At 46.9% G+C, this 23,693-nt stretch overlaps 11 protein-coding genes across 12 annotated transcripts; 4 read left to right on the forward strand and 7 right to left on the reverse strand.

The window, feature by feature from the left end:
* Positions 1-15: 15 nt before the first annotated feature.
* Positions 16-2,113, forward strand: LOC6542384 (alpha-tocopherol transfer protein-like). 2 transcript variants are annotated; one of them, XM_001969132.3, is made up of 4 exons: positions 16-192; positions 932-1,284; positions 1,343-1,715; positions 1,777-2,113. In XM_001969132.3, exons 2-4 carry the CDS (start codon positions 971-973, stop codon positions 2,029-2,031), a joined length of 942 nt encoding a protein of 313 aa, XP_001969168.1. In that variant the 5' UTR covers positions 16-192; positions 932-970; the 3' UTR covers positions 2,032-2,113. The 2 variants fall into 2 exon arrangements, with proteins under 2 accessions (XP_001969168.1, XP_026835110.1); XM_026979309.1 differs by having other exon boundaries at positions 16-114.
* Positions 2,032-3,139, reverse strand: LOC6542654 (glutathione S-transferase theta-1). The gene is made up of 4 exons (XM_001969133.3): positions 2,898-3,139; positions 2,738-2,840; positions 2,369-2,685; positions 2,032-2,306 (listed from the first exon to the last, which is right to left on the reverse strand). The coding sequence occupies exons 1-4, from the start codon at positions 3,013-3,015 to the stop codon at positions 2,158-2,160; spliced, it is 687 nt and encodes a 228-aa protein (XP_001969169.1). The 5' UTR covers positions 3,016-3,139; the 3' UTR covers positions 2,032-2,157.
* Positions 3,140-3,279: 140 nt separating this feature from the next.
* On the reverse strand, positions 3,280-4,475 carry LOC6541208 (glutathione S-transferase theta-3). The gene is made up of 4 exons (XM_001969134.3): positions 4,201-4,475; positions 4,030-4,132; positions 3,642-3,958; positions 3,280-3,580 (listed from the first exon to the last, which is right to left on the reverse strand). The coding sequence occupies exons 1-4, from the start codon at positions 4,316-4,318 to the stop codon at positions 3,432-3,434; spliced, it is 687 nt and encodes a 228-aa protein (XP_001969170.1). The 5' UTR covers positions 4,319-4,475; the 3' UTR covers positions 3,280-3,431.
* Positions 4,476-4,761: 286 nt separating this feature from the next.
* On the reverse strand, positions 4,762-16,444 carry LOC6542758. The gene is made up of 4 exons (XM_015159548.2): positions 16,276-16,444; positions 6,222-6,533; positions 5,793-6,159; positions 4,762-5,730 (listed from the first exon to the last, which is right to left on the reverse strand). The coding sequence occupies exons 2-4, from the start codon at positions 6,518-6,520 to the stop codon at positions 5,458-5,460; spliced, it is 939 nt and encodes a 312-aa protein (XP_015015034.1). The 5' UTR covers positions 6,521-6,533; positions 16,276-16,444; the 3' UTR covers positions 4,762-5,457.
* On the forward strand, positions 7,311-9,008 carry LOC6543160 (alpha-tocopherol transfer protein-like). Its single transcript, XM_026979337.1, has 3 exons — positions 7,311-7,838; positions 7,893-8,265; positions 8,612-9,008. The coding sequence occupies exons 1-3, from the start codon at positions 7,540-7,542 to the stop codon at positions 8,864-8,866; spliced, it is 927 nt and encodes a 308-aa protein (XP_026835138.1). The 5' UTR covers positions 7,311-7,539; the 3' UTR covers positions 8,867-9,008.
* Positions 9,163-10,508, forward strand: LOC6543381 (neuropeptide Y receptor type 2). The gene is made up of 3 exons (XM_001969137.2): positions 9,163-9,189; positions 9,241-9,870; positions 9,931-10,508. The coding sequence occupies exons 1-3, from the start codon at positions 9,163-9,165 to the stop codon at positions 10,474-10,476; spliced, it is 1,203 nt and encodes a 400-aa protein (XP_001969173.1). The 3' UTR covers positions 10,477-10,508.
* Positions 10,512-22,644, forward strand: LOC6541760. Its single transcript, XM_001969139.3, has 13 exons — positions 10,512-10,910; positions 12,004-12,857; positions 12,910-13,084; positions 13,138-13,304; positions 13,362-13,427; positions 13,480-14,214; positions 14,277-15,366; positions 15,423-15,805; positions 15,865-16,046; positions 16,667-17,439; positions 17,503-17,679; positions 21,792-22,209; positions 22,268-22,644. The coding sequence occupies exons 1-13, from the start codon at positions 10,739-10,741 to the stop codon at positions 22,590-22,592; spliced, it is 5,517 nt and encodes a 1,838-aa protein (XP_001969175.2). The 5' UTR covers positions 10,512-10,738; the 3' UTR covers positions 22,593-22,644.
* On the reverse strand, positions 10,862-11,865 carry LOC6542060 (RWD domain-containing protein 2B). Its single transcript, XM_026979338.1, has one exon. The coding sequence runs from the start codon at positions 11,831-11,833 to the stop codon at positions 10,967-10,969; it is 867 nt and encodes a 288-aa protein (XP_026835139.1). The 5' UTR covers positions 11,834-11,865; the 3' UTR covers positions 10,862-10,966.
* LOC6541951 lies at positions 17,928-19,602 on the reverse strand. The gene is made up of 2 exons (XM_001969140.3): positions 19,122-19,602; positions 17,928-19,060 (listed from the first exon to the last, which is right to left on the reverse strand). Exons 1-2 carry the CDS (start codon positions 19,391-19,393, stop codon positions 18,007-18,009), a joined length of 1,326 nt encoding a protein of 441 aa, XP_001969176.1. The 5' UTR covers positions 19,394-19,602; the 3' UTR covers positions 17,928-18,006.
* LOC6541640 (putative N(4)-(beta-N-acetylglucosaminyl)-L-asparaginase GG24090) lies at positions 19,455-21,587 on the reverse strand. Its single transcript, XM_001969141.3, has 2 exons — positions 21,334-21,587; positions 19,455-21,280 (listed from the first exon to the last, which is right to left on the reverse strand). The coding sequence occupies exons 1-2, from the start codon at positions 21,441-21,443 to the stop codon at positions 20,200-20,202; spliced, it is 1,191 nt and encodes a 396-aa protein (XP_001969177.1). The 5' UTR covers positions 21,444-21,587; the 3' UTR covers positions 19,455-20,199.
* Positions 22,603-23,475, reverse strand: LOC6541272 (60S ribosomal protein L31). Its single transcript, XM_001969143.3, has 3 exons — positions 23,372-23,475; positions 22,885-23,144; positions 22,603-22,821 (listed from the first exon to the last, which is right to left on the reverse strand). Exons 2-3 carry the CDS (start codon positions 23,106-23,108, stop codon positions 22,671-22,673), a joined length of 375 nt encoding a protein of 124 aa, XP_001969179.1. The 5' UTR covers positions 23,109-23,144; positions 23,372-23,475; the 3' UTR covers positions 22,603-22,670.
* Positions 23,476-23,693: the final 218 nt, after the last annotated feature.

Genomic DNA, 23,693 nt, shown 5'->3' on the forward strand with positions numbered 1-23,693 from the left:
CCCAGAACCATACCCAAAGTAGGCGATTCCACGGCGACTCGGTGACAGTCGCGCGCCCACAGTCAAGCCCAGCGGTACAACACTCGATTTTGGCGAGGAGGCGGCACTTATCAAGTATACGATATCTATTATATACATTCATATATATGCATATATGCATATAGGCCAGCTCGTATTAAATTAAAGACAATTGTGAGTAGAGGTCGCGACAGCACAAAGCTACAACCGACCGGTTGCTTTTGATCCCGGTGCAAAGACAACCTGATATGTGGGTTTACGAGCACTTGAAAACTGATTGGTGATCCCTGCCGATAAGCGGTATCTTTTGTTGCCCCCGGGAGCGGCGTGTTCTTGATTTCGGATAGCGCCTGAGCGCCCATACTAATTACCCGGTTATATACATACGGCTGTTAACAATCCGGAAAGTTTAAATTACATGCTAATCGAGAGCTTACAAGCTCCAGAAATTGCTATTGTATGCACCTATTGTTTCCTTATCCTAGTTTGCCCCTTAACATTTATGACCTCAATTTACCGGTTATTACACAAATATTTTGATTCTGCTTAGGCAGTTGATTAGACATTGATTAGACAGGGCAAGCAAGTTGATTGTCCTCGTGTTCCTGACTTCTACTTAATACTGCTCTTATTGGTCAACGCATTTACTAATCGTTTTAACACTGCGACACACCGAAAATTCCACAGAGATTTATATCTCTACCTAAGTAGCAGCTATATTAATCGAATCGGACCATGTCGAACTTCAGTGACGAAGAAATGGTGGCCATATGGCATGGGTACTATCTAATCGTCCCCCAAGAGACACCAGTTACTGTCATAACTAGGCTGAAATCAGGGCCAAAAGCGACCGTTTGACTAATCGCACCTGGAAAAATTTCAATAAATCAAACCAATGCTTTGCATCGAACAGGTGGTGATAAGGGAAACCCAGTAGTACCCAAAAGTAGCCATGTCGGAGGCCTATTCGAATTCCATACGCAGCCTGAGTCCAGAGCTGGCGAAAAAGGCGAACGACGAGCTGGGAGAGGTTCCCGAGAGAATCGATGAGGACATCGAAACGCTGCGCACTTGGATCTCCAAGCAACCTCATCTCAAGGCTCGCCAGGATGCCCAGTTTCTGGTGGCCTTCCTGCGGGGCTGCAAATACAGCTTGGAGAAAACCAAACTCAAGCTGGACAACTTCTATGCGATGAGGGGAGCCGTGCCAGAGCTCTACAAGAATCGCATTGTGGGTGAGAAGCAGCTAAGCATTCTGGACACAGGGTGAGATCAACTAGAGATATTAACTAAGATGTCCACTAATCATTTTGTCCAATTGCAGTTGCCTTCTCCGACTGCCACAGCCATTGCAGGCTGATGGTCCACGCATCCACATCTCACGATACGGCCAATACGACTCCAAGAAGTACTCCATTGCCGAGGTTGTCCAGGTAAACACGATGCTCGGTGAGATTCAGATAAGGGAGGACGATAATGCTATGATATCCGGCTTTGTGGAGATCATCGACATGAAGGGCGTTGGGGCAGGCCACCTCTTCCAGTTCGATGCGGTGCTGGTCAAGAAACTGGCCGTCTTGGGCGATAAAGCGTATCCCTATAGGCCCAAGGGCTTCCACTTCGTAAATGCGCCCTCCAGTGCCGAGCGGTTCATGTCCATTGCCAAGAGTCTGATGAGCGAAAAGATTCGGAAGCGGGTGAGTTTATCATGCATATCGTGAACGTGTAGCAACTAATGAACATTGTCTACCCAACCAGTTTCACATCCACTCCAAGCTGGACAGCCTCTACAAGTATGTGCCCAGGGAATGCTTGCCAGCTGAGTATGGGGGCAGCAATGGAACCGTCCAGGACGTCGTCAGTACATGGAGGACCAAGCTCCTGGCCTACAAGCCGTTCTTCGAGGAGGAGGCTTCTTATGGCACGAACGAAAAACTAAGACGGGGACAGCCCGTCAATGCCGAATCACTTTTTGGAATCGAAGGATCCTTCAGAAAACTAGACATCGACTAGTCTAGAGCATAACATATCAAACACAGTAATTTTAATCTATGTACAAACGCAGACAAATCAAAACTAAACAACTAAAAGCTAATTAAGTAAATTTGATTGTCTGGAAACTGGTAAGTACTTCAGTCCTTACAACTTTGCCGCTGCCGCCTGTTTAGACTTTCTGTTAATGAAAGTCAGTGCCTCGTCATGGTAGGGATTTGTGGTATCCCTAACGCGTTCCAACCATTTGGCCACCTTTGGAAACTTCACCTCGTCCACTCTGTATTGGCAGAGCCCTTAAATGCAATAAAAATGCAAATTAGTTTCGTTAACTTATCTCCACTCTAGCTTAACGCACTCAGCTGGTTGATTTGGGAAGAGCCAAGGATGTCAGCGATTGTCAGGTTTTTCCCCACCAAAAAGTCATCTTCCAGCCACAGGAGCTCCATGAGACCCAGATTGGTTTCCACTTCCTCAATCAGTGCTTGAATCTTCTCTGGCTTGGGCTTCGGTGCTATTCCATTAATGGGAAACAGCCAGCCGTCTCGGAAGTACAGGGAACAGGCCAGTCGAATGGTCAGGTGCTGCCACTCAAGGAACTCATCCACTCGAGCACGAGCCTCCACCGACTTCGGATAGAGCTTCTCATCGAACTTACCCTTGTCTGAGAGATATCTGCAAGGGGCAGTGTACGAGCCAAAAGAGAGAAGTAATCCCAATGACCTACCTTATAATCGTTATGGTCTCGGACAAGTGGAAGTCACCATCCACGATGGCCGGCAGCTTCTGGAATCGATTGATCTTCTTGTACTCGTCGGTCAATTGCTCAACTAATACTCGTAAATCATAAATGAGTTGGGGCGGTGTAGATGATTACTTTCACTCACATTTTCGCAGGGCAATGGGGCAATACTCAATGGGCGAGTTGCCCAATTTTAAACCTAACCATAGACCACGGGAGATCGGGGACAGCAAATCGTAATAGAATTTAATTGACTTGGACATGGTGCTCAATTGCCCCTCGTTACTCAATCCCAACTGAGGAACAGCCGGTAAACACGAATCTCACCAGCTGGAAAAATAGAAATTAAACAAAGCTCCAGTCCAAAGATCATTAGTGACACCTTGCAGCACTGGTTGGGCTATTATGGTTGTCTCGCTCTTGGGGGCAAATTCAAATGTGGCTCCTAACTTCAAATACTTCAAATACCAATTAAAAGGCCCAAATAACCAAATTATTTATCTGTCATTTGATAACACAGTAGTTACTAGCATGTAAAAGTGTCTAATTTTAACATTTAGTGGTTTGACAGCGCAGAACTGAACACAATGAACATCGTATAAGGCACAAAAGGGTCTTATAATCCTAATAAATGCAAACAAATAAAATAAACAAGAAAGCAGCCAAAATCGTAGGAAAATCAGTTCTTGGCCTTGGCTGCCTGCTGAGAGGTCTTGTAGATGAAGCTGTGGGCCTCATCATAGTAGGGATTGGTAGCGTCTCGAACGCGCTCCATCCACTTGGCCACCTTGGGGAATTGCTTCTCATTGACGTTGTACTGGCAGAGCTCTAAATGATAAATAATAATCAATTGCATGCACTTAAGATGCTGCAGTAACCTCAGCCTTACTCATCTGGTTGATTTCTGAAGCGCCGAAGATGTCTGCCACGGTTAGTTTGTCTCCGACCAAAAAGTCCTTTTCCAGCCAGAGGCGTTCCAGTAGACCCAAATTGCCCTCCACATCCTTGATAAGCTTCTTGACAACCTCAGGCTTTGGAGCCGGCGCCAGTCCCTTTGCCGGAAGAAACCACACCTGCCGGAAAAACAGGGTGCAGACCAGGCGGACATTTAAGTGCTGCCACTCGAGGAACTCGTCCACTCGGGCCCGATCCTCCAAGGCCTTGGGGTACAGCTGTTCACTGAAGGCTCCTTTGTCCGCGAGATATCTGAAATATGCCATGTACATATATAGTGGTGGTACCCTTATTATCCGAGGTGTCTGCAAACTTGAACTTACCGCACTATGGAGACACTCTCGCCCAACTGAAATTTACCATCCACGATGGCCGGCACCTTTTGGAATCGATTGATGCTGCGGTACTCGTCGGTCAATTGCTCCTCTGGAACATAACCATCCCAAAGTTAGCAGATATGTTCTATATGTTAGTAACTTTCTATTTATTCTTACGCTTTCGCAGGGCAACTGGGCAGTCTTCAAAAGGGGTCTTGCCCAGTTTCATGGCAATCCAAAGGGCGCGGGATGGCTGCGATAGGAAATCGTAATAGTACTTAATTGCCTTCGACATCTTGGCCAAATATTTTCAGCTAACTTAAGCAAAGCCGGTAAACACGAAAACAATATACATATGTATGTACATTTGTAGTTTCTAATGAAATGTCAAAAAGCTCGAAGCAACAAGCATTATACCGGTCCAAAGTTCAAATTGGTCGCTCTTCAACACTGGACTTTAAATGATATAGCCGTCCCTTTCTATGTGAAATCCCGAAAGGGCGGGCAAAAATAAAAGTTCAAAATGGTCAGGTAAAAAGTATGTATGTGGGTAATAAACCAAAAAATGAAATGCTTTTTCACATAACCCGAAGCTTATTGATATTACTTATCAGAACCTTAGTTCAAACAGCGATATGTCAAGCAGACATCAACCACCATCGCGTTTATCTCGACCAGATAAAACACATTACCCCCATATACAAAAAATAGAACCCCCCAAATGATAGAATTTGCGTGTTAGTTTTACCGACATTTAAACAAATTCGCTTTAATTTATTAACGCACTCAACATGGGGTCTACAGTACATTGTCACTTTTAAATATAGTCATTTAACTATGTATGTATTATCCATAAATATAGAGATGCATGTATATGTGTAAACTAGTATCAAAAATTAGTAGAAACGACACTTAAAACGACAACTGAAAAAATATCGAAAATATATATACTCATGTACCGTATTTATAAAAGTATGCGATAAAATAAAAGCCAACAACAACTTAGCACGCAAGTAGAAGACGTTGAGGATTTCGTCATGAAAATGCATTGTGGGATCATGGTAGAATGAATCAATCGCTCGGGGATAGTTAAAACTCCCACCGACCGGACGTTAGAATGTGTATAAGTGTGTGCGTTGATAAGGACAACAATAAATTAAAATCGACAAACTTGTGAGGTTTTTGTGCCATTTGATGGCGATCCATTTGCTTCTTATTTCGATTTAGTGTGAACTTGTCTATCAAATTGTTCAATTTGCTTTTAGTTTCGATGTTCCTCCTCTATGGTTTCATTTATAAAATATCAGGTTCTGCTATGACCAAAGATCGCTGTTGTGTCTATACATTTCAGTGTGCATATATCGGGCTGTGTGTTAAGAGGGCGTACTTATAGGATGTGCATCAGAATGTAAAACTTCCTGCCCGATCATTGCCTCAATCGAAGTTTAGCTTCCGGAAGGTTCCGTCGTTCGGAACGACGGTCACTAACGGAGCGGCCCTATCCTGCTCCCTCTCACTGGCCGCCCGCAATTTCTCATCCACGCCATATCGCTCGTCTTCCTTGAAGTACGTGGAAAAACTGGTCAACTGGGTCTCGTACCGCGTCATCGCATCCGCCAAAGAGCCATTCTCGCCGCCCATCTCCACGGGCAAATACTCCTTGCCAATGGCCTTTTGCAGAGACTCGACGTTAGAGTGGATGTGTAACTGCAGGATGCGTAGCAAAGGGTTAGTAGTTCGAGATCGCGTATGTTCCCTGTTAGACTCACCAGCTCCTTTTGCTTCATGACATTCCGAACCAGTCCCAGGACAAACTGCGTCTCCCTCGAGGCATTAACAATGTGGGTGGCCACCAAATTCGCTGGGATACCATGCTCTAGGAATGCATTCATGCGCTTGAACATACCAGGATCGAACTGCAGCAGCAGGGAGTAGGGGATCTTGGTAAAATCGATAATCTCCACCACGCCGGATATGTTCCAATTGTCGTCCGTGTTGATCTCGACCTCAGCGCGAAATGCGTGAAAGCGGAAAATGTCGCTGACACTGTGCTTGGAAGGCTCAATGTGGCCCATACGTGTGTAGTGGATACGGGGGCCCCCAGGGCCAATAGGTTTGGGCAATGTGGCGAAGATTCTGCAAATGGAAACGTTTTTCTAGAACAGGCATCTGCAGAAAATGGGGAGTCCCCGACTTACCCTGAACGAGCCAGTTCTAGCAGCTTATCGTCAACCAGGCGACTCTTGAGCAATTCTCTCTCCTTGGATTTGTAGGTGTAGTAGAAGAGTACTCTCTTCTTGGCCTCCTCCACGTCCCAGTGGCAGAAGCGCAGAAAGGCCACCAAGAACTGATCGTCGGTCCGCGCCTCCAGGTAATTCTGTTCGGAGATCCAGGTCCGCAGGGCCTCGATCTTCGCCACCATTGAGGACGGATCCTCGCAGAGCTGCGTTCGAGCCACCTCGGCCAGCTCCGGCACCAGCGATCGTATCTTGGCCATGGTCACAGGGGATCTGCAAATCGATGGATACTTGCCTTAAATTTTGAGATACGATACCGAAGTTTTGGCGTGTGCTAAGGGGTGTGTGTTCTGCGGCCAGGTGCGAGCACGACTAACAGAAAAGTTTGCGGCCGCCTGCTTGGACTGTGTTCCGATTCTGATAGGATCGGGAATACTCCGGATTGGACAGCGAGCACACTGGTGCAGAAGCACCCCAAAAACACAAGCCATTTGAGCTTCAGATTATGCGATATCAGTGGGCGATAGAGCAAGCACAAATAGCAATGTTTCGTGGATATGATAAGTACACTTGAAAATATATTTAAGCCTAAGTTTCGGTTAAGGTAATGAATTCGAAGTAGACGTATGTATTGATGCTTCATTGACAGGAAGAAGGAAGTGCTTCCGTCCATATATAGTATATATATTCTTGATCTTGATCCGTTTGTTTGTCTTTCAGCTTATGATATTTATTGGGATATTTTAAGTTTACTCCATAAGCAATCCCTCCCTAATATGGTGGTTTCTGGTTGTTTTAAGCATACATAAACGAATTCTCACTTGTTCGATAAAATACAATTTTTTTTCATTTTACTTAGCTATTTTTAGAAAACACATCCACTTGAAATAGCATTAACTTTTAAAGCCCAATTGGGTAATTCCAGCCAACTGTGCTTTTCCGACCCGGCGATAAGATACCGTCTGCATGCTCACAGCCGTTTGAACCGTGGCGTGTTTCTATCCGCAGACTCAGCGGCTTCTTCACCAGCTGCACGCATACCCGCCACAGATGCAGTCGAGCCGTAATCTTATCTGCGCCGACGAGAGACTTCGACCGCCCACACAACAGAAATGGGCTGGATTTGATGGTTGTGTGCGCTATCAGCAGAATGAGTGGCCATAAAAGCACCAGATTAGCTTTTAACGGTTCCGTTTCGGCCTGGGATTTTGGCCGCCGTGCGATTAGGAAGCGCGTTTAGTAGCCATCCAGCTGCCACGAAGCAAGCGACTACCCAGAAATGGCCGATCTGCGTCCCCTGAGCGTCGAGCTTCGACGCATTGCCGAAACGGAACTCAACGAGGTGGAGGAGCGATTGCCAGCGGATCTGAAAGCTCTGCGGGATTGGTTGGCCAAGCAACCCCATCTGAAGGTCCGCCAGGATGACCAGTTCCTGGTCGGCTTCTTGCGTGGCTGCAAGTTCAGCCTGGAGAAGACCAAGTCCAAGCTGGATCACTTTTACACTATCAAGACGCTGATGCCTGAGCTCTTTGGCAAAATATTGGTGGACGAAAAGAGCCTAATCTTGTGTCGATCTGGGTGAGTTTAGCCGTGCTCATCAAGGATACTTAAAAAACTCACATTTCGATTTAGAACCTATGTTCGATTGCCCAAACCCTGGGGAGTCGATGGACCCCGCCTGCAGCTTACGAACTATGAGAAATTCGATCCGAAGCAGTTCAAGTTATTGGATCTCTTCCGCTACCAAACCATGTTATCGGAACAGTCAATCCGTGAGGATGACCACAGCAACATCAGCGGCTACGTCGAGATCATTGACATGGCCAAATTGAGCCTCAGTTTTCTGGCCCAACTGGATTTCACGCTCATCAAAAGGATGGGCATATTCGCAGAGAAGGCACAGCCCACTCGCCTGAAGGGAGTCCACCTGATCAATTGCCCCAAGGAGGGAGTGGCGTTACTGAATCTGGCCAAGAGCCTCATGCCCAGCAAGCTCCAGCAGCGGGTAAGTGGGCTAGAATAATTGAATAGTCGTTGCCACTTTTGCTAATTTATTTTCGCTCCCTTATCGGACACTTCACCGAGATTATCAGCTGGTCTAGCAGGCAGCTGATATGTGCGTTGAAGAGCTCTGACACTCTGACTCTCACCCTTGAACTATTAATTAATAATTCTCGAATCAAAGCAACTAGCTTTGGAGCTGTGCCCGCCTACTGTGATGCACAGTGTGTGGAACAGCGTTGCCTAAGGTCAGTTGACCACTCACTGGGGCGTCTTATCATTGAAACGTTTGGCAGAGAGTAATCTATTTGCCTGACTCATCCAACACACATGGCGCTCTACTCTTGCAGTTTCACGTGTACAAAAATCTGGAGCAATTAAATGAGGTGATACCACGCGAATACCTGCCGGAAGAATATGGCGGCACCAATGGACGTATAGCCGACATTCAGGCGGAGGCGGAGAAGCAATTGCTGTCCTATAGGAGCTACTTTGCAGAGGATGCCCAGTACGGAGTGGATGAGCATCTGCGACCTGGAAAGCGTGTTAGTGCGGATTCCATTTTCGGTGCTGAGGGATCCTTCCGAAAACTCGACATCGATTAAACCCGTAACATGTTTCACTTAGTATTTGAAGAAATATGAAAACGGAAAATACCTCAATAAAAATCAAAAACAATCCTCCAAAAGGCTAACTGGAGTTTATGAGAATCGCCGAGAGTGACGCGACATATGGCCAAATCGCAGGGCCATTAGCTTTTAGCTAGCACTATCTGTGGCACTTGCTAACAGCTTTGTCAATCAGCTAACAAAATTCAGAGGGATCAAGTTTTGGTCATGTTTATTGGGCGAACGCTAAGCCAGTTCCTCTGCGGTTGGCGACGAGGCAGGAATCCAACGGAATGGCTTTGCTTTCAAGCAACGACGAAGTTAGTATGAGCAGGGTTCCAATTGCACAGTAGTTAAACCTTTTCCCCTAGTTCGACTTCGGCAAGTGGGACTTCCCAGCCGAGCGCATCTGGCTGCACAAGTCCAGCGGGGAGATCATCTGGAAGATCTGCACGTTTCTGCCACTGATTGCCTTTGGTCTGTATGGAAACTTCACCATGCTGTATCTGATAGCCACCAATCGTTCCTTGCGATCGCCCACCAATCTGATTATTGCAAATATGGCCGTTGCCGATCTACTGACCCTGGCCATCTGCCCAGCCATGTTTATGGTGAACGACTTCTATCAGAACTACCAGTTGGGATGCGTGGGCTGCAAGCTGGAGGGCTTTTTGGTGGTGCTCTTCCTCATCACAGCCGTGCTCAATCTCTCGGTAGTCAGCTACGATCGTCTCACGGCCATCGTGCTCCCAATGGAGACGCGCCTCACCACAAGGGGCGTCCAGATAGTGGTCGTCTGCACCTGGCTCTCGGGCATCCTATTGGCATCACCATTGGCTTTCTATCGCTCTTACAAGGTGCGCGTCTGGAAGAACTTTACGGAGCGATACTGCAAGGAGAACACCTCCATCTTGCCCAAGTACTGGTATGTTCTAATCACCATTCTGGTGTGGCTGCCATTGGGCATCATGCTCATCTGCTACATAGCCATCTTTTATAAGGTAAGCAACGATTGGTCTCATGGATCTGGGTTTACAACTAATAAGCCATCTCAAGCACAGCTCGATCGGTATGAAAAGCGGGTCCTCAGTCGCGAGAATCCGCTTACAGTGAGCTACAAACGCAGCGTGGCCAAGACACTGTTCATTGTGGTCGTTGTGTTTGCAGCCCTACGGCTGCCATTTACCATTCTAGTTGTGCTGCGGGAAAAATACTTCGGCGAGGATGTCTCTGTCAGCAGTGGAATGCAGCTGTTCTGGTACATCTCACAGTACTTGATGTTTCTGAACGCCGCCGTCAATCCGCTGATCTATGGCTTCAACAACGAGAACTTCAGAAGGGCCTACTACCAAATCTCTTGGGTTCGCCGTTGGCGAGAGGCTGCGAAAATGAAGAAGGTTTCTAAAACATCAAATCACTGCTGCTACTGCGCCTTCATGAGGAAGGGCAAACGGAGCCCAGAAGCAGCACAACAGGCGGGAACTGTAAAGGGGGACGTAAGCAAGGATATATCCTCGGAGAAGGAATCGGCCAAGTCAACCAAGATAATGGAAAATGACCCGACTGGTTTGCTTGTATCAGAAATCGAGGCAGACGGGTTTATATAAAAGAACTTGAAGAGAAGCAAGTACTATGTCTTTCATATTCTGATACATTGTAAAGGCCCAATGGAAAAATACCAACATATAAACTTCTCTCAGTTCTGATACGCCCACTACGAAACAGGGTATCCAAACATCTGACTATATCTCTAAATGAAGCTTTAAGAACCGTAAACTATGATGACTGGTAGTAAAAGTTACTTTGCAACCAGTGCACGTGGTACAGTTTGAATGTTACGTTTTGTATAGTTTACAAAAAAATAAATATATGTATCAAATGTGTCGCAATTTGTTTATATTGATCTTTGCGGCTGCGATCGCCCGCGCGATCAGTTTCGCAGTAAACTTCCAGGAAACCTATCCCACACACTTCCTGAACTCGGATCACACATCGCTGCTCCACAAAAGGGCGACTGAGGTGCCTCAGTTCTTCGACCAAGGTTTGCAATGATATAACAAACTTTATTTACACTTTAAATTTGGCTGGGCGTTCCGCTCAGGCTAAACCAAACAATTCAGACTTCATGTAGCCAAATCCGTGGGCCTCGAGGAACCGAATGAACTGGCCCATGTTCATGACGCCCTCTTCGGCATTGAAAAGCTGCTCGCTGAAATCCTCGAATCCCCGCTTGCGCTGCCGAGGCTCATTCCGCACCACAGAGATCTTTTGCCACCGAAGGGCCTTGATTGTGCGCCAAAATTGCTGAACATTCGCGGCCTCACCTTCCACGCATATGATGCCCGGTTTTCCGGGTCGACTGAATCCCGTGAGTTCCAACTGACGGGCCTGTCGAATCAGCTCCTGCCGCTTGGCGGTGGATTTTATGTGATGGGAATAAATCCAAATTCTCTCAAGCTGACTGACTGGTGGCTGTTGTGGATCTGGTGATGCTACTAGCTGCACCTCAAACTCGGAAGCTGGTCGTTTGAACAGATCCTCGAGGTGCTCCTGCAGCCAGCTCAACAGCTGGAAGATGTACGGCTCTGCGTCCTCCGCGCGCCTTTCACTCTGATACTTCTCTAAATCATTCTTCAAACACTGCTCCTTGGATTTTCCCAGTAGCGCAGTGTATACACTGACGCGTGCCTGTTCCAAAAGCGGATATAAATGCGGCAGCTCCACTCGGACTTCCACGCACTGTTTGCCCGGCAGTGTTAGCTTCACCACATACTCCAAATGGGAGAGTAGACTAGTTGCCGGTTTGGTCTTATCTTCCTCGAGAAACTCATTGAAATCAGCCACTACGCCGGCATCGAGCATATGCAGCTCTCCGGGCGCGCAATATATGGAGCTCAACAGCTCCAGCTCCTCCAGCTGCTGGCCAATGCAGCGGCGGTAGGTTTGCAGCTCCTCCTCGGCCATGGCTAACGAAGAGTTAGAAAGAATTGTTTGGTTTAGTCAGCGGCGACGCATTACGTACGACCCTAACCTAGGGATGTAGGCGACTTAAAGTACAAAGAGCTGAAGAAGAATCGTATGTGATTAGTTTTTATAAAGCTTATTGTCTAAATATCTTGTGCCTCCTCTCCCAGCTAGCTTCAGTTTCGATGGACTAACGCGAGTGGCCTCCGTGCCAGTGTCCTTTCCCCTCGACATATGCATCCTCCAACTGCCCACGGTCAAGTACGCAACGGCTTTGCATAAAAATGCCGCAGGACTGCGTCACTTTGCCGTCTACAGCTGGCGTCCAGCTGAGCAGGACTACCAGCTGCTCATGGAGTTGGAAACACCCAAAGCGGTGGCTCTGGATTGCCTGGCCTTCGCTGGACGTGGCTACGTTGCAGTAAGTTACAATCTTACAGAACCCGTAAGTCAGGCCCGCGAAGGATCACCCATCTATGAGATTTCCCCGGAAACGGGGATACGGACAGTGCAATATTTTTCGGGAACGCATCTGCGGGGAATGTACCTTCGGATCAGCAGCCAAGAACTTACTCTACTGCATGCCTTCGAATCGGAAGCGCAGTGTCCCTATTTCAAGTGGATGGGCAAGAGTTTCCAGAGAATGGGCGCGATTCACTGCAGCAATGCTCGTAGAATGGAAGCCTTCGGCATCGATTACACCGACTATGTGGCCGTAGCCAACTACGCAGATGCGGAGGGACGAACTGCCACCCACTCAGCGATCTTTAGATGGGATGCCAAGTCCCAGAGATTTCAGCTCTTCCAGCGACTGCGCAGCAATGGAGCCGTGGACGTAAAGTACTTCAGCCTCCCAGTAAACGAGGTCAGCCGCAGGCACTTTCTCATTCTGGGCAACACATTTGGAGGAACTGGCGCCGAGGTGGGCGAAGCGGACACCGTGATTTATGTCTTTGAAAAGGGGCAGTTTGTGCCCTACCAGCGATTGAGTTTCTATGCATTGGAGAGGGTTTTGCCAGTTCAGGTAATTTCGGATCAAACTTTCAATGGCCAACATAAAATGTTGTATCCTTTAGCACTCAATATCGGAGAAGTTTCTACTCCTGGTTGCTTGTAGTAAACAGGATGTCAAGATCTACAACCTCAACGACTGGCGATTTGAGGAGTCTAAGGTGCAGTTCACTGAGGGAGCTCTGAGTCGTGGAGTGGCACGTATGAGAAGTTATGAGGAGGGTGGTCATAGCTATTTGGGTAGGAATCTGTGGGCTTCTTTACAACCTAAACTAAGATTGTCCAATACACAGTGATTGCGAATGAGAATATGGCGGCCAACGAGACAAACATCTTTCAGCCACTCTACAAACAAGATGAGCATGCCAACATTCTTCGCCAGCAAATCATTGACTGGGCACGGGAGCAAAGAAAGCGTTTGGAGCAAGTAAATTTGGAGCATCTATTAAAAAGACTGGAAGTGAGTATTGTGTTTTATCAGATTCAATAATTAAGCAATTCATGTATATACATATAGGACAAGTTAAAGCACCGTGAGGAGAAACTAAAATGGTCGGTTATCAAAAAAGTCAACGCCAAATCGGTAAGTAGCACGAATATCAAATTATTTTGATTAAAAAAACATGTATTTTCAGTTCGAGGATAAGCACATGAAGCTCACACCTAATTACTGGAAGGCTTTAAAGCTAACCAAGCACGCCCTGGATAAGATCGAACAGAAAGCGACTTCAGCAGCTTCCAGACATCCCAATAAGAGATCCATTGATCAAACAAATGAGGAACTCAACTTCGATGAAGTCACCGTGGACACTCTGGTGGTGCACGGCACAGTTAGAGCAGACCATATCAATGGAGTTGATATGAGGAACCCTGTTTACGATTCCGTGTCTGCCAATAAGGTTTATGTAAGCGCGAAATACACCGAATCCGCCGGAAAAGAAAGAAAACCTCTGCTGGAGGAGCTAACAGTGAAGGATCTGCAAATTGACGGGCGACTAAATGGCTTCAAATGGGCAGAACTCTTTGATCTGACTCTAAAACGCAGCAACATGGATGTGCAGTTTATCAAGGCAGCTGTAGACTTGGATCATCTTGAATCCGACGCTGTCCAAGTCAATAACAACGAGATTAACGATCGCCCGTTGGGTCAGCTGATTCCAGTGGATGGTGGGGACTTCATTGTCCAAAACGATGTTCAGTTTTCTCAACCAATTCAGGTGAATCGGCTGCTTATCAACCAGCGGCTTAATCACATCCACGTCGATCGTCAGCGCTTTGATGTCCTGACCAAGCAGGCAAATCACACTCAGATCATCGAGGGTTCCGTGCGATTCGAGAATGTTCGAGTAATGGAACCCATAACCATAGCGGTAAGTAACCACAGATATTTTATTCTTGGAAAATTGTAGATTATAAACCTATATTTCTCCAGGGTCAAATGATGGGTGCTGAATTGAGAGCGATGTCACCGGCAAAAGTTACCCACAAATCGTTGCCACTTAATGGTGATTTCGTTGTTGACGGCGATGTGACCATTGGACGGCTGTTACAAATGAAAGATTTTGTGGACGAGTCTACGCAGAAATCTGCAGCAGAAGCATTGAGTCGGAGCCTGCGACTGGATCAACCTTTGGAGGATGTGAGTCTGAACTTTGCGGAGCCCCTTATTGCCAACACAACCGAGCTGAGCTTCCTCAATACAAGAGATCTGCAACATCTGGTTAAACTGAACGTTGCTGAAGTGCAGTTGGTGCAGGCAAGTAAGATATTTCCCCAGAATGTAGAGATTATCGATGGGTTCGGTGAGATCAAATGGCTAAATGGCATAGATACGGAAAGACTCACGGAAATGCTGCTCAGCAAGAGTGGCAACCAAACTATTTCGACTACAATTCAATTACAAGGCGTGGAAATGGACCAGGTCACTTCATCACAGGTGTTATTGAATGGGTTGGGAGTTGAGGATTACCTTCAAACAGGTCAGGATCAAAAGTCAAATGGAACACTGTATATTGACAACCTGGATGTGGGGAAAATGACCGTGGATGATCTGCACCTAAATGGCCATCTCTTTGGCCAAACACTGTCCTCAATCTACGAGCATGGAAGCAAGGCCCTGGACAGCTGGCATATGCCAACCGATTTTAATGGCACCCTTCACGCCCAGAATCTGTGGCTTAGTGACAGTATCAATAAAGTGAAGGTGGTCCGATTGGAGCAGCAGTTGCAGCAACTAGCGGGCAACATCAAATACGTTGGCGACTTTACTTTTGAGCATGATGTAAACATCAGTTCCCTCAGCTTTGTAAACTCTCTAAATGGAATCGAAGCTAATACATTTGGTAGCTGCTGGTTGGAGACCGACGGGGACCAGAATTTCACAGCCCCCCAGCAGCTGTCTTCCCTGGACAGCCAGCAAGGCCTCTGGCTGAGAGGGCAACTCAACAACCACACCATTGAAGATCTGGAGAACCGCAGCTATAGACTCAACGCATCGGAGCACCTGCAAATGGTGCGATTTGGTGAGTAGCATACGGACTACTACAACGTCATCAACTATAAGAACATTACCTCTCAGCGAATCCCATTGTGTTGCAATCGGAGCTACAGTTGGATCACTTGAATTTACTCCGCGTCCCAGAGGACATTATTTACCATAACGGTGGAGGTTACATCTCTTCTCCAGTTAGCATAGAGGGTAACCTAGAGGCCGCAGAATTGTCTAACATAGCCAGCCTGAATGGTTATCCTCTGGAGGCATTGGAGCTGTATTTAACTGGAAAAAATGTGGACACCTTTGTGGCGGAGAATGTAAGGTTTGGTGGAGAACCCTCTTATCACCTCCTGAATGGACACAATCTTGGAAACCTCCTAGATCAAGTGTGGCTGGACAACGAGCAGATTGCGTTGAGGGAATTAAAACTGGAATCTGGACAATTTGAAGGCCTGCTGGAATTCCAGGTGTGTGTATTTTCTACATCAGAAACCTATGGTGTGTACAAGAATGCCTTTTGCCGTAGGGACCCATCAACGGGCACCAAGTGGAACACATCAGGCGCAACTACTTCAGCCGGACGCGTAGCAATCTGCTGAAAAATCCCCTGAGCTTCCAGCATGACGTCACGTTCGCACAGCCTCCTGTCGCCAAATACGTAAAACTACGACGTGGCAGCAGCGACGTTTTAATGGAGGGCTCCAGTAGGTAAGTGAAATTGACCAAATGATCATGGGGCAAGGGGCAGTTGACAGGTGTATTGTTGGTATCACGTTTCACTTTCGCAATTGTTTACGCGCTAACAGTTTTAGAGGCACTGCATCAGCAGAAGTCAGCTGTGCATTCCGCTTGGCAGGTGAAATTTCTGTACACGTTTACAAAAAGCGCGGTGCGGGGGTTGCACTTGTTTCGAATAGTGGTAGGTGTGCTTAATTACCTCGTCAATTGGTCGCTGATTGGGTTTGGTTAAATGCACTTTTTACGGTCGGGCAGTTTCGGCAGAGCAGAGGTTTGTGATTTGAAACAACAAAAACGTCTTCGCTAGAATCCCAAGCGCCTGACAGCTAGAGATGGCAAAAGCATCGGTCTATCGATGGTTTCAAAACTATTATCGATCCAACCAGCTATCGTTGAATTTAAATATTAGAGGAATTTATGTATTTTAAATACAATTAATTTTCGGCTCATATATATAAGTCCTACTCTAAACTATATTAACCATTTTTAAATTTTATACTTTACCAATTATTTTTTTCTGGAATGTGTAAAGATTTCGGTGCTTCTAAATGTTGTATACTATATTAAAATCTATCTTTATCTTTTCCTAGCAACTTCTCTCTAGATTTTGATGATTTTGTAGCTCACTCGTTGAAAACAGCCGGATCTCACTCTATAAGTGGAAAATGGGAACTGCCAGAGGCTCTTATTTCGGGAAATTTGAACCACGTCATGATAAATCACTTAAACCTAACTAATGATATCGTGAGAATACCTCATAATAATGACAGTAGCAATTCTCCCTCGTCAGTCGACGCACTGAAAACCGTCCCTAGCTGCATTATAAATCGCCTCCATACTACCCCTGAAAGCCAAGTGGCGGAGGTGCCTTTGGCCAAGTGGATCAATGATGCAGCCTACCTATACGGGAACCACAGCATTGCTGGCACTACCCAGCTGAATAATGTTAATCTCTACAATGATCTTACCGTGAAGGGGACTGTGAATGGTGTCCCCTGGCACGAGGACAAGCTTCTTTTGATGGACAAGGAGCAGGATGTGCCGGGCTCCTTGCTGGTGGCGAACAGTCTTCCCGAGCAGCAGCGAGTTATGAGCAATAATGTGAAGAATCTCTGGGTGGATTACGTCAATGGTCTGCCAGTAAACGAGTTGCTGGTCAGCAAGGCAGAAAACCGTCCCAATCTTCACGTGGAGAACCAACTGATCTTCACCAAGCCACTAATTGTGGGACACTATGATTCGGGCAACGAAAATGGGTACCTGGATAATTATTACAAAAATAAAAGGGGTGTCCAAGCGAATAACATTCAGGATTGGCAGCAGCTTCAGGAAAATGTTGCAGCTATTAAGAACAGATTGGCCAGTATGTTATAAACATATTAATACAAATTCCCCTTTAGTTATGTATCTTTAACTCAACCAACAGAGCCACCTAAAGTGCTGGAAGGATTTGCTGTGCTGCAGCAATTTCCTCATAAAGCCTCGCATTTGAAGATCATCTCCTTGGACAACGATGATGTACTGGCCATCTGGGAGCATATGTCTAACGAAGTAGTCCCGTATACCTGGCAACCGGATAAGCATCTGTTTGGCCAAAATTCAAGTAAGTTATGTAGATTTATTTGCATATAAACGTATTTTAAAATCAAGTAGCATATTGAACCTTAAATAGGGACAAATTCAAAATCTCAAATATTAGAAGTACATTTTAAATTTAGCTTTAAAATCTTTTCTCAACTGGTACGAATACACATACCAGAACTGTGGGTAAATACATCATACAATTGGGCAGCACACAACGCAGACGTTTAAACACGAATAAAATTATACGATAAATACGAGAAAGGGTTCAGGCAGGCCTACATAACTACCTTCGAGTTTGTCTAATAAGTAAGCTGAGTAATCATTTAATTTGCGAGTATCAGTCGGGCTACTGCTCCAGTTCGTCGCTCTGCACATCAAGGATGGCGCGCAAGATTGCCAGCTCAAGCTTGGCGGAGGCACGCGAAGAGAGTCTGTTCATCACATTGGCCACGTACAGCCCGAGAGACTCGTGTCGCGACGAGTTGCACAGATTCTTGAAAAAGGTCGGCGGCAGCGAGTTGTCAAAGTTGCCAAGGTTGATAATCTCAGGTGTATTGGAGGAGGCAGCGTTGATCTTCGGGTCGAAGATAATGTCATTCTTGAAGTCCAGCTCCTCAATGTGTGGCGAAAAACCGTTTGTGGAAGCCACTGAGGTGGAAGCAATGGTGGCGGCTGTCGACGAGTTCGGTCCTCCACCGCCACCATTAATCTGTTGCGCCGCTGGAATGGTGATGATGTTGATGCCCGGCGGCGGTGTCTGGTTGTCTTCACGCTCCTTCTTTACTTGCATCAGCTGTGCAGTTGTTGTATGCACCACATTACTTCCCGCCGGCAGTTGATCTGGAACGATGGTGGGCGCTAAAGTGGCGGCTGCAGACGAAGCTGCTTGTTTCGGGCTCGTTGCCTTGGACGGCTTTTTTGGCGCCGATGACGAGGTGTACTCCTCCGAGAGTTTGCGCTTTAAAGAATCTGGCAGCTGAATGGTGGTGCGCGAGGAGCTTGATCTCTGCCCACTGACTGGCGCCTGTTGCCCAATTGTCGGTTTGGATACAAGCCCAGATACTGAGCTGGGCGTCTTCTTCACAGTGATTCCCTTTTTCTGGAGTACTGCTGCGGCGGCGGACAGCGAGCTACTTCGCGGTGTGTTATTAGCCAGTGTGTTGAGCAGCTTTTTCTCCTCGATGGCTGGACGAGGAGTGTCTACGTTGGGTTTGGCGTACACCCGCTCGTCCTTTTCCGGCGAGCCGGTGCTGTGGGACTTTGTGGGACTTTCACCGTCGGAGGACGCCGAGCCGGTAGAGTTGGCGTGCTGTCCGTACTGATGGGCGTCATCCTCGTCCTCAGGCTCCTGCACCTCCAGCATTTCGTACTCCTCCACCTCGTCCATGGGAACTTGATCACTGCAGGAAGTTCGAATTATTGTTAGTTTTTCATTCCCAGATGGCTATATACGCCACTTACTTTTCCTCCTTGATTGAGATCTTGGGCTCCTGGTGAATCTGATGCATCAAGCTGAAGAGCTTCCACGCCGAATTGCCCTTTTGCTTCTCCTGCTCGTACTTCTTCTGCAGCACTATGAAGATGGAGCGCGATTCGTGCACGGAAAGCTTGTTGAGACGCCCGATCCTGGCCCACGCCTCCTCCTGCTCCTGCTTGCTGGCGCCGCCATTGTTTGGATGCAGTACCTTTTCTTTAGCGATGTCCTGCAGAATCTTGTCCAGTTGGATTGCCATCTTAGTCAGCGACTTGCGGCCCGCTGGTTGCGCGTTCCTGATAATTTTGGAGGCTGTTTTGTTTACACGCGACACACTAATTAATATATATAACTTAGATTCGCTTCTTTTTCTCTCCGCTTTCGCACCGTTCGCTTCTCTTTTCCTCTTCTGTATTTGGCGTCGGTAAATTGGCGGAAAATGTGACCGTGCGTCATGCAAATACCAGAAATGCCGCTTTTTGGTACAGTAACTTAGGGATGAGCCAAATTTTGCAACATATAAGTGGCACAGTACTCTCACGATGCAATGTTTCAACACAAATATTTTAATTTTAATATATATTATTTATATACAAATAAATATTCATACTTCCAGTATTTTCAATTATAAATTAATACCCGGCAAAAAAATATTGATTTCCAATATTAAACATTTCGGACTTAGTGCTAAGTTTTAAAAGTATTTACAACTGAATCAAGTATTTCCGTTGTGCTCCGTACTTTTATTATAACCAGATATTATCAAATATTTAAAATCTCGTTTTCCAATCTATTCTAATACTTTATTGTTAATATGTTTATCACAGCTCGTGATGTGTTAATACGGATACCAACTACACTTACCACTGTACTTAAGAGTGACCATAATGTTAGAATCCCTACATATCGATAATTTGTTTACTACTACTTTACGGTATAAGCACTCGCCTATCGCTCTGCCGATAGGCCCAAACAAATACCGCCTTTTGAATACCACAATGTTTAATGACAAGGATACCCAACGAATTATACATTTTATTGAAATAATTTATAGTTTCCGCCACCTCACAACGACACGACATTTACTTTGTCTTGACCAGCTATACATTTGACCGTTTCCAAGCGCGTGGGCCCATCTGTTCCGGCTGGACTGCTCACCATAAAGGGGAATTCGTCCAGTCCGTAGCATGCGGCGGCATAATTTCCCAGCCGATCCACGGCGATGAGGGCACCCATAAAGTCCTTGTGGTACTTGAGAATGCGGCGAAGGCCCTCTTGAGCTGCCTCAGCAGGCGGTTTTCCTGCCCGCATGGCCTCTACAGCGAGCAGTGAGGGCAGGAAGCGCATCATCACATCTCCGTCACCGGTGGCTACGGCAGCACCCACCTCGTTGTCTGCATAAGCACCGGCACCCGGAATGGGGGAGTCTCCAACCCGTCCGGGAATCTTGTGACGCGCCCCGTTGGTGGAGGTGCCGGCGTGTATATTGCTTTCCACATCGATAGCGATCATGCCAATGGTGTCGTGGTTCTTGCGTCCGATCTCGTACTCATTCCGGGCACGGTCCTCCTTCCAGCGGGTCAGGGGAGTCGGCCGCGGTTTGTACGGACCGCAGGAGACCTTGGGATCCGGGTGAACGTTCTTCCAGAAGTTTGGCTGACAGTTCTCCGCCGTCCACTGCAACCACATGTCCTTCGACTCTGGCGTAATTAGCGATTCTGACTCAAATCCCATAGCATTGGCGAAAGCGGACGCCGCATCACCCACCAGCATGGTGTGCTGCGTGTGTTCCAGAACGTGCCGGGCCACCTTGATGGCATCCTTAATGCGTCGCAGCCCGGCAACTGCCCCCACATCCATGGTGGCTCCGTCCATAACCATTGCATCCAGCGTGGTTTCGCCCAACTCGTCCGGAGATCCGCCATAGCCCACCGTTCGGTCACACTGCAGTTTCTCACACTTCGAACAGCCCTCTACTACCGCGTTCCGCGTCTGCCGGAGTCCACCCTTGCTCTGCTTGAGAATCCGCCAGGCCAGCACATTGGCAGCCGTGAATTTCCAAGTGTTGATGACCATGGGCAGCAGCTCAACCGTCGTCTTATTCGCTTTCACGGCAGTGGTACCAGCGGTTGTTTTGGATTTTCCACTGCAAAGGGGCGGATCTAAGCAAACAAAGAATGCACTGTACGCGTTGCTCACCTAAACGCCGAAGCTAGCGTTGGTTTGGGCGAAGTAGTCACCGCAAGGCTGGAAAACGCCGTGGAGGCCAAGCACAGGACCCAAAGACATGTCCCCAAGTGCCTTTTCATGGTAAATTGTAATGGTCTTTACGAGGTGTCGTTGGTCTATCGCAATCTGCTCTGGTTCTGCCGGAAAAGTGGTCGATTTCTGCTTTTAAATGCTAGCAGTCTAACCTCACTGGCTTGCTCGCATATCTGTTGTTTTGATATACCCTTTAAAAGAGTCCTAAGCATTTTCAATTGGGTCCAAACAAATTCTAAAAAAATTAAAATCTTTCAACGTAGATTAAGATATAAACCCAAGTTATCATTTAAAAAAAAAGCCTAACGCCAATTAATATCAACAGCGCAAATTACATATATAGAAAGGGTATTCCAAAGTCCACATGAATCTAACTGAATGCTTTATTTTTGTAGGCTTATTCGCACTGGCACAGCTAAAGAAGCGAATCTTGGATCAAATCACTGAGAATGCAGAAACCCCAAACAAACTGCAGTTCAGATCACATGGATTTGAGTGCCGGGCACTACAGGAAGAAAAGCAGATAGTAATCCGATGCCTAGATATGGAGAACAACAGCAGGGAAGCAATCTTGCCCAGGCGGGCTGTAAAACAGTTGCTGGCGGTCGCTGATACAGATGAGATGCCCATTCTAGTTAGTTCCGCCAGAGCGGTGGAGCTATGGAAATGGAGTAATGGCAATTACTCCCTATCGAGCAGACTGATGGATGGGCAGGTGGAGCAAATGGCGCTTAGTCAACGATGTGCTGGCATGGAAAGCGGATATGTGGCACTAATGGCTTCATCGCCAGCAGCAGAGATTCGAATTTACAGGTAGATACATGAGCACTTTACTAATTTGGCATTTACAAAGGCTTTAATCGCTTCGCAGCTTCGGTAGCCTAGACACAAGCGGTTTCCAACTGGACCAAGTTCTCGAACTCCAGGACGCTCAGCAGTCACGGATAATGCGCTTTATGCATCTGCCAGAGTCCGATGATCTACTGCTCTGCGTATCCAACGTACTGCCGCAGCAGCAGCTTAGCATCTACCAGCACCGCGGAGCAGCGGGATTCCAGCAGATCCTGGGCGACAGTGCCTTGCCCAGGGTTCATGCCTTGGAAGTGCTCCAGCTGCCCAGCCCCAAGCTTCGACTGCTGTCCATGGCCACGCAGGAGGCAGTCTACTTGGTGCAGCCGCAGTTTACCACACTTTAATTCACTTGTTTTGTTTGTTTTTTCTAAATAAAAATTACTTTTTATTAACCGTGTTTTGTTGGCCGTCAGTTACGTTGCTTAGTCGTCGCTGGACTCGACGTTCTCGGTCTGCAAGTTCTTGAACGTGGACACCGGCACATAGGTCACGTAGGTGTATAGCTTGTTGGGGGAGTCCTCATCGTCGTTGCGACGACGCGCCAGGCGCACGCGAATGCGGAATGGCGTGGACCTGGAAGGAATTAACGGCGTATTAGAGAGGATGCTAGTTCCAAGCTGTGTAGGGACTACGCACCTGATACCCTTGGACCAGATGTGCTTGTTCAGACGGGTGTCAATCCTCACATCGGTGGTGCCCATCTCCCGCTCGGCGAACTTGCGGATCTCCTTGATGGCGCGGGGCGCGCGCTTCTTGAAGCCGATGTTGTGGACACGCTTGGCCAAGTGAATGGTGCACTCGCGGGTCACGACTTCATTGATCGCGGATTTGTTGATTTTCTCGCCCTTGGTCTTGGTCATTGTGCTGTTTAGCCCGAAACGGTGCTACTCAATATCCTGCAAGTGTGTAACAATCAAATTTAGTCATTGCCACAACATAAACAAAACTTCAAAGGAATATTCCATCCGCCAAGTAATGACTGTGAAATTGATGCACAGGGAAAATGAACATACGCCGTGATCGGTTTTTCGATTCGGTACATTGTGCACTCAGTTTCATTGCATTTACTTCGTGGAAACATGCGATGTTTTTCGATTTAAATATAAAATCGCAAATTACGAACCTCTTCCGGAAACGCAGCGAAAAGAAAAGGATAGAAGAAGAGATGCTAGAGGTGAGCAGAAAATAGTGTGGCTGCGCTATCGTGACTATCGTGTTGCCAGATAAACTAGCTTGACGGTATTCCGCAAAGAGGGTATTCCATAAAGAGTAATATTACGGAAATAACTTCTTGAATTTTAGAATTGATTGACCCATTGACCCCAAAAGCTTACTTAACAATTTTCATTTTCAAATCGTTTATGCTTCTGGTTTCACTAGTTGTCAATTGAAATGACTTTTTTTTTCAAATGATTTTTATGCAAATAGAGTAATGTACCTGTTGG

This window comes from Drosophila erecta, unplaced genomic scaffold (genome assembly GCF_003286155.1).
Source record: "Drosophila erecta strain 14021-0224.00,06,07 unplaced genomic scaffold, DereRS2 tig00000055-arrow-pilon, whole genome shotgun sequence".
Classification (NCBI taxonomy): Eukaryota; Metazoa; Arthropoda; class Insecta; order Diptera; family Drosophilidae; genus Drosophila; species Drosophila erecta.

Excerpts from the sequence above, each read along its gene's own strand:
- LOC6542384 (XM_001969132.3), top strand. The coding sequence starts at position 971 with ATGTCGGAGGCCTATTCGAATTCCATACGCAGCCTGAGTCCAGAGCTG. Across the intron at positions 1,285-1,342 it reads CTAAGCATTCTGGACACAGG|TTGCCTTCTCCGACTGCCAC; the intron begins GTGAGATCAACT and ends GTCCAATTGCAG. Across the intron at positions 1,716-1,776 it reads GCGAAAAGATTCGGAAGCGG|TTTCACATCCACTCCAAGCT; the intron begins GTGAGTTTATCA and ends CTACCCAACCAG.
- LOC6542654 (XM_001969133.3), bottom strand. The coding sequence starts at position 3,015 with ATGTCCAAGTCAATTAAATTCTATTACGATTTGCTGTCCCCGATCTCC. Across the intron at positions 2,841-2,897 it reads CCCCATTGCCCTGCGAAAAT|TTGAGCAATTGACCGACGAG; the intron begins GTGAGTGAAAGT and ends TACGAGTATTAG. Across the intron at positions 2,686-2,737 it reads GAGACCATAACGATTATAAG|ATATCTCTCAGACAAGGGTA; the intron begins GTAGGTCATTGG and ends TGCCCCTTGCAG.
- LOC6541208 (XM_001969134.3), bottom strand. The coding sequence starts at position 4,318 with ATGTCGAAGGCAATTAAGTACTATTACGATTTCCTATCGCAGCCATCC. Across the intron at positions 4,133-4,200 it reads CCCAGTTGCCCTGCGAAAGC|AGGAGCAATTGACCGACGAG; the intron begins GTAAGAATAAAT and ends GTTATGTTCCAG. Across the intron at positions 3,959-4,029 it reads GAGAGTGTCTCCATAGTGCG|ATATCTCGCGGACAAAGGAG; the intron begins GTAAGTTCAAGT and ends GGCATATTTCAG.
- LOC6542758 (XM_015159548.2), bottom strand. The coding sequence starts at position 6,520 with ATGGCCAAGATACGATCGCTGGTGCCGGAGCTGGCCGAGGTGGCTCGA. Across the intron at positions 6,160-6,221 it reads CTAGAACTGGCTCGTTCAGG|AATCTTCGCCACATTGCCCA; the intron begins GTAAGTCGGGGA and ends TTCCATTTGCAG. Across the intron at positions 5,731-5,792 it reads TCATGAAGCAAAAGGAGCTG|TTACACATCCACTCTAACGT; the intron begins GTGAGTCTAACA and ends CGCATCCTGCAG.
- LOC6543160 (XM_026979337.1), top strand. The coding sequence starts at position 7,540 with ATGGCCGATCTGCGTCCCCTGAGCGTCGAGCTTCGACGCATTGCCGAA. Across the intron at positions 7,839-7,892 it reads CTAATCTTGTGTCGATCTGG|AACCTATGTTCGATTGCCCA; the intron begins GTGAGTTTAGCC and ends ATTTCGATTTAG. Across the intron at positions 8,266-8,611 it reads CCAGCAAGCTCCAGCAGCGG|TTTCACGTGTACAAAAATCT; the intron begins GTAAGTGGGCTA and ends CTACTCTTGCAG.
- LOC6543381 (XM_001969137.2), top strand. The coding sequence starts at position 9,163 with ATGGCTTTGCTTTCAAGCAACGACGAA. Across the intron at positions 9,190-9,240 it reads TGCTTTCAAGCAACGACGAA|TTCGACTTCGGCAAGTGGGA; the intron begins GTTAGTATGAGC and ends CTTTTCCCCTAG. Across the intron at positions 9,871-9,930 it reads ACATAGCCATCTTTTATAAG|CTCGATCGGTATGAAAAGCG; the intron begins GTAAGCAACGAT and ends TCTCAAGCACAG.
- LOC6541760 (XM_001969139.3), top strand. The coding sequence starts at position 10,739 with ATGTATCAAATGTGTCGCAATTTGTTTATATTGATCTTTGCGGCTGCG. Across the intron at positions 13,428-13,479 it reads AAAAAGTCAACGCCAAATCG|TTCGAGGATAAGCACATGAA; the intron begins GTAAGTAGCACG and ends ATGTATTTTCAG. Across the intron at positions 15,367-15,422 it reads CCTGCAAATGGTGCGATTTG|CGAATCCCATTGTGTTGCAA; the intron begins GTGAGTAGCATA and ends ATTACCTCTCAG.
- LOC6542060 (XM_026979338.1), bottom strand. The coding sequence starts at position 11,833 with ATGGCCGAGGAGGAGCTGCAAACCTACCGCCGCTGCATTGGCCAGCAG.
- LOC6541951 (XM_001969140.3), bottom strand. The coding sequence starts at position 19,393 with ATGGCAATCCAACTGGACAAGATTCTGCAGGACATCGCTAAAGAAAAG. Across the intron at positions 19,061-19,121 it reads ATCTCAATCAAGGAGGAAAA|TGATCAAGTTCCCATGGACG; the intron begins GTAAGTGGCGTA and ends AACTTCCTGCAG.
- LOC6541640 (XM_001969141.3), bottom strand. The coding sequence starts at position 21,443 with ATGAAAAGGCACTTGGGGACATGTCTTTGGGTCCTGTGCTTGGCCTCC. Across the intron at positions 21,281-21,333 it reads ACGCTAGCTTCGGCGTTTAG|TGGAAAATCCAAAACAACCG; the intron begins GTGAGCAACGCG and ends GCCCCTTTGCAG.
- LOC6541272 (XM_001969143.3), bottom strand. The coding sequence starts at position 23,108 with ATGACCAAGACCAAGGGCGAGAAAATCAACAAATCCGCGATCAATGAA. Across the intron at positions 22,822-22,884 it reads ATCTGGTCCAAGGGTATCAG|GTCCACGCCATTCCGCATTC; the intron begins GTGCGTAGTCCC and ends AATTCCTTCCAG.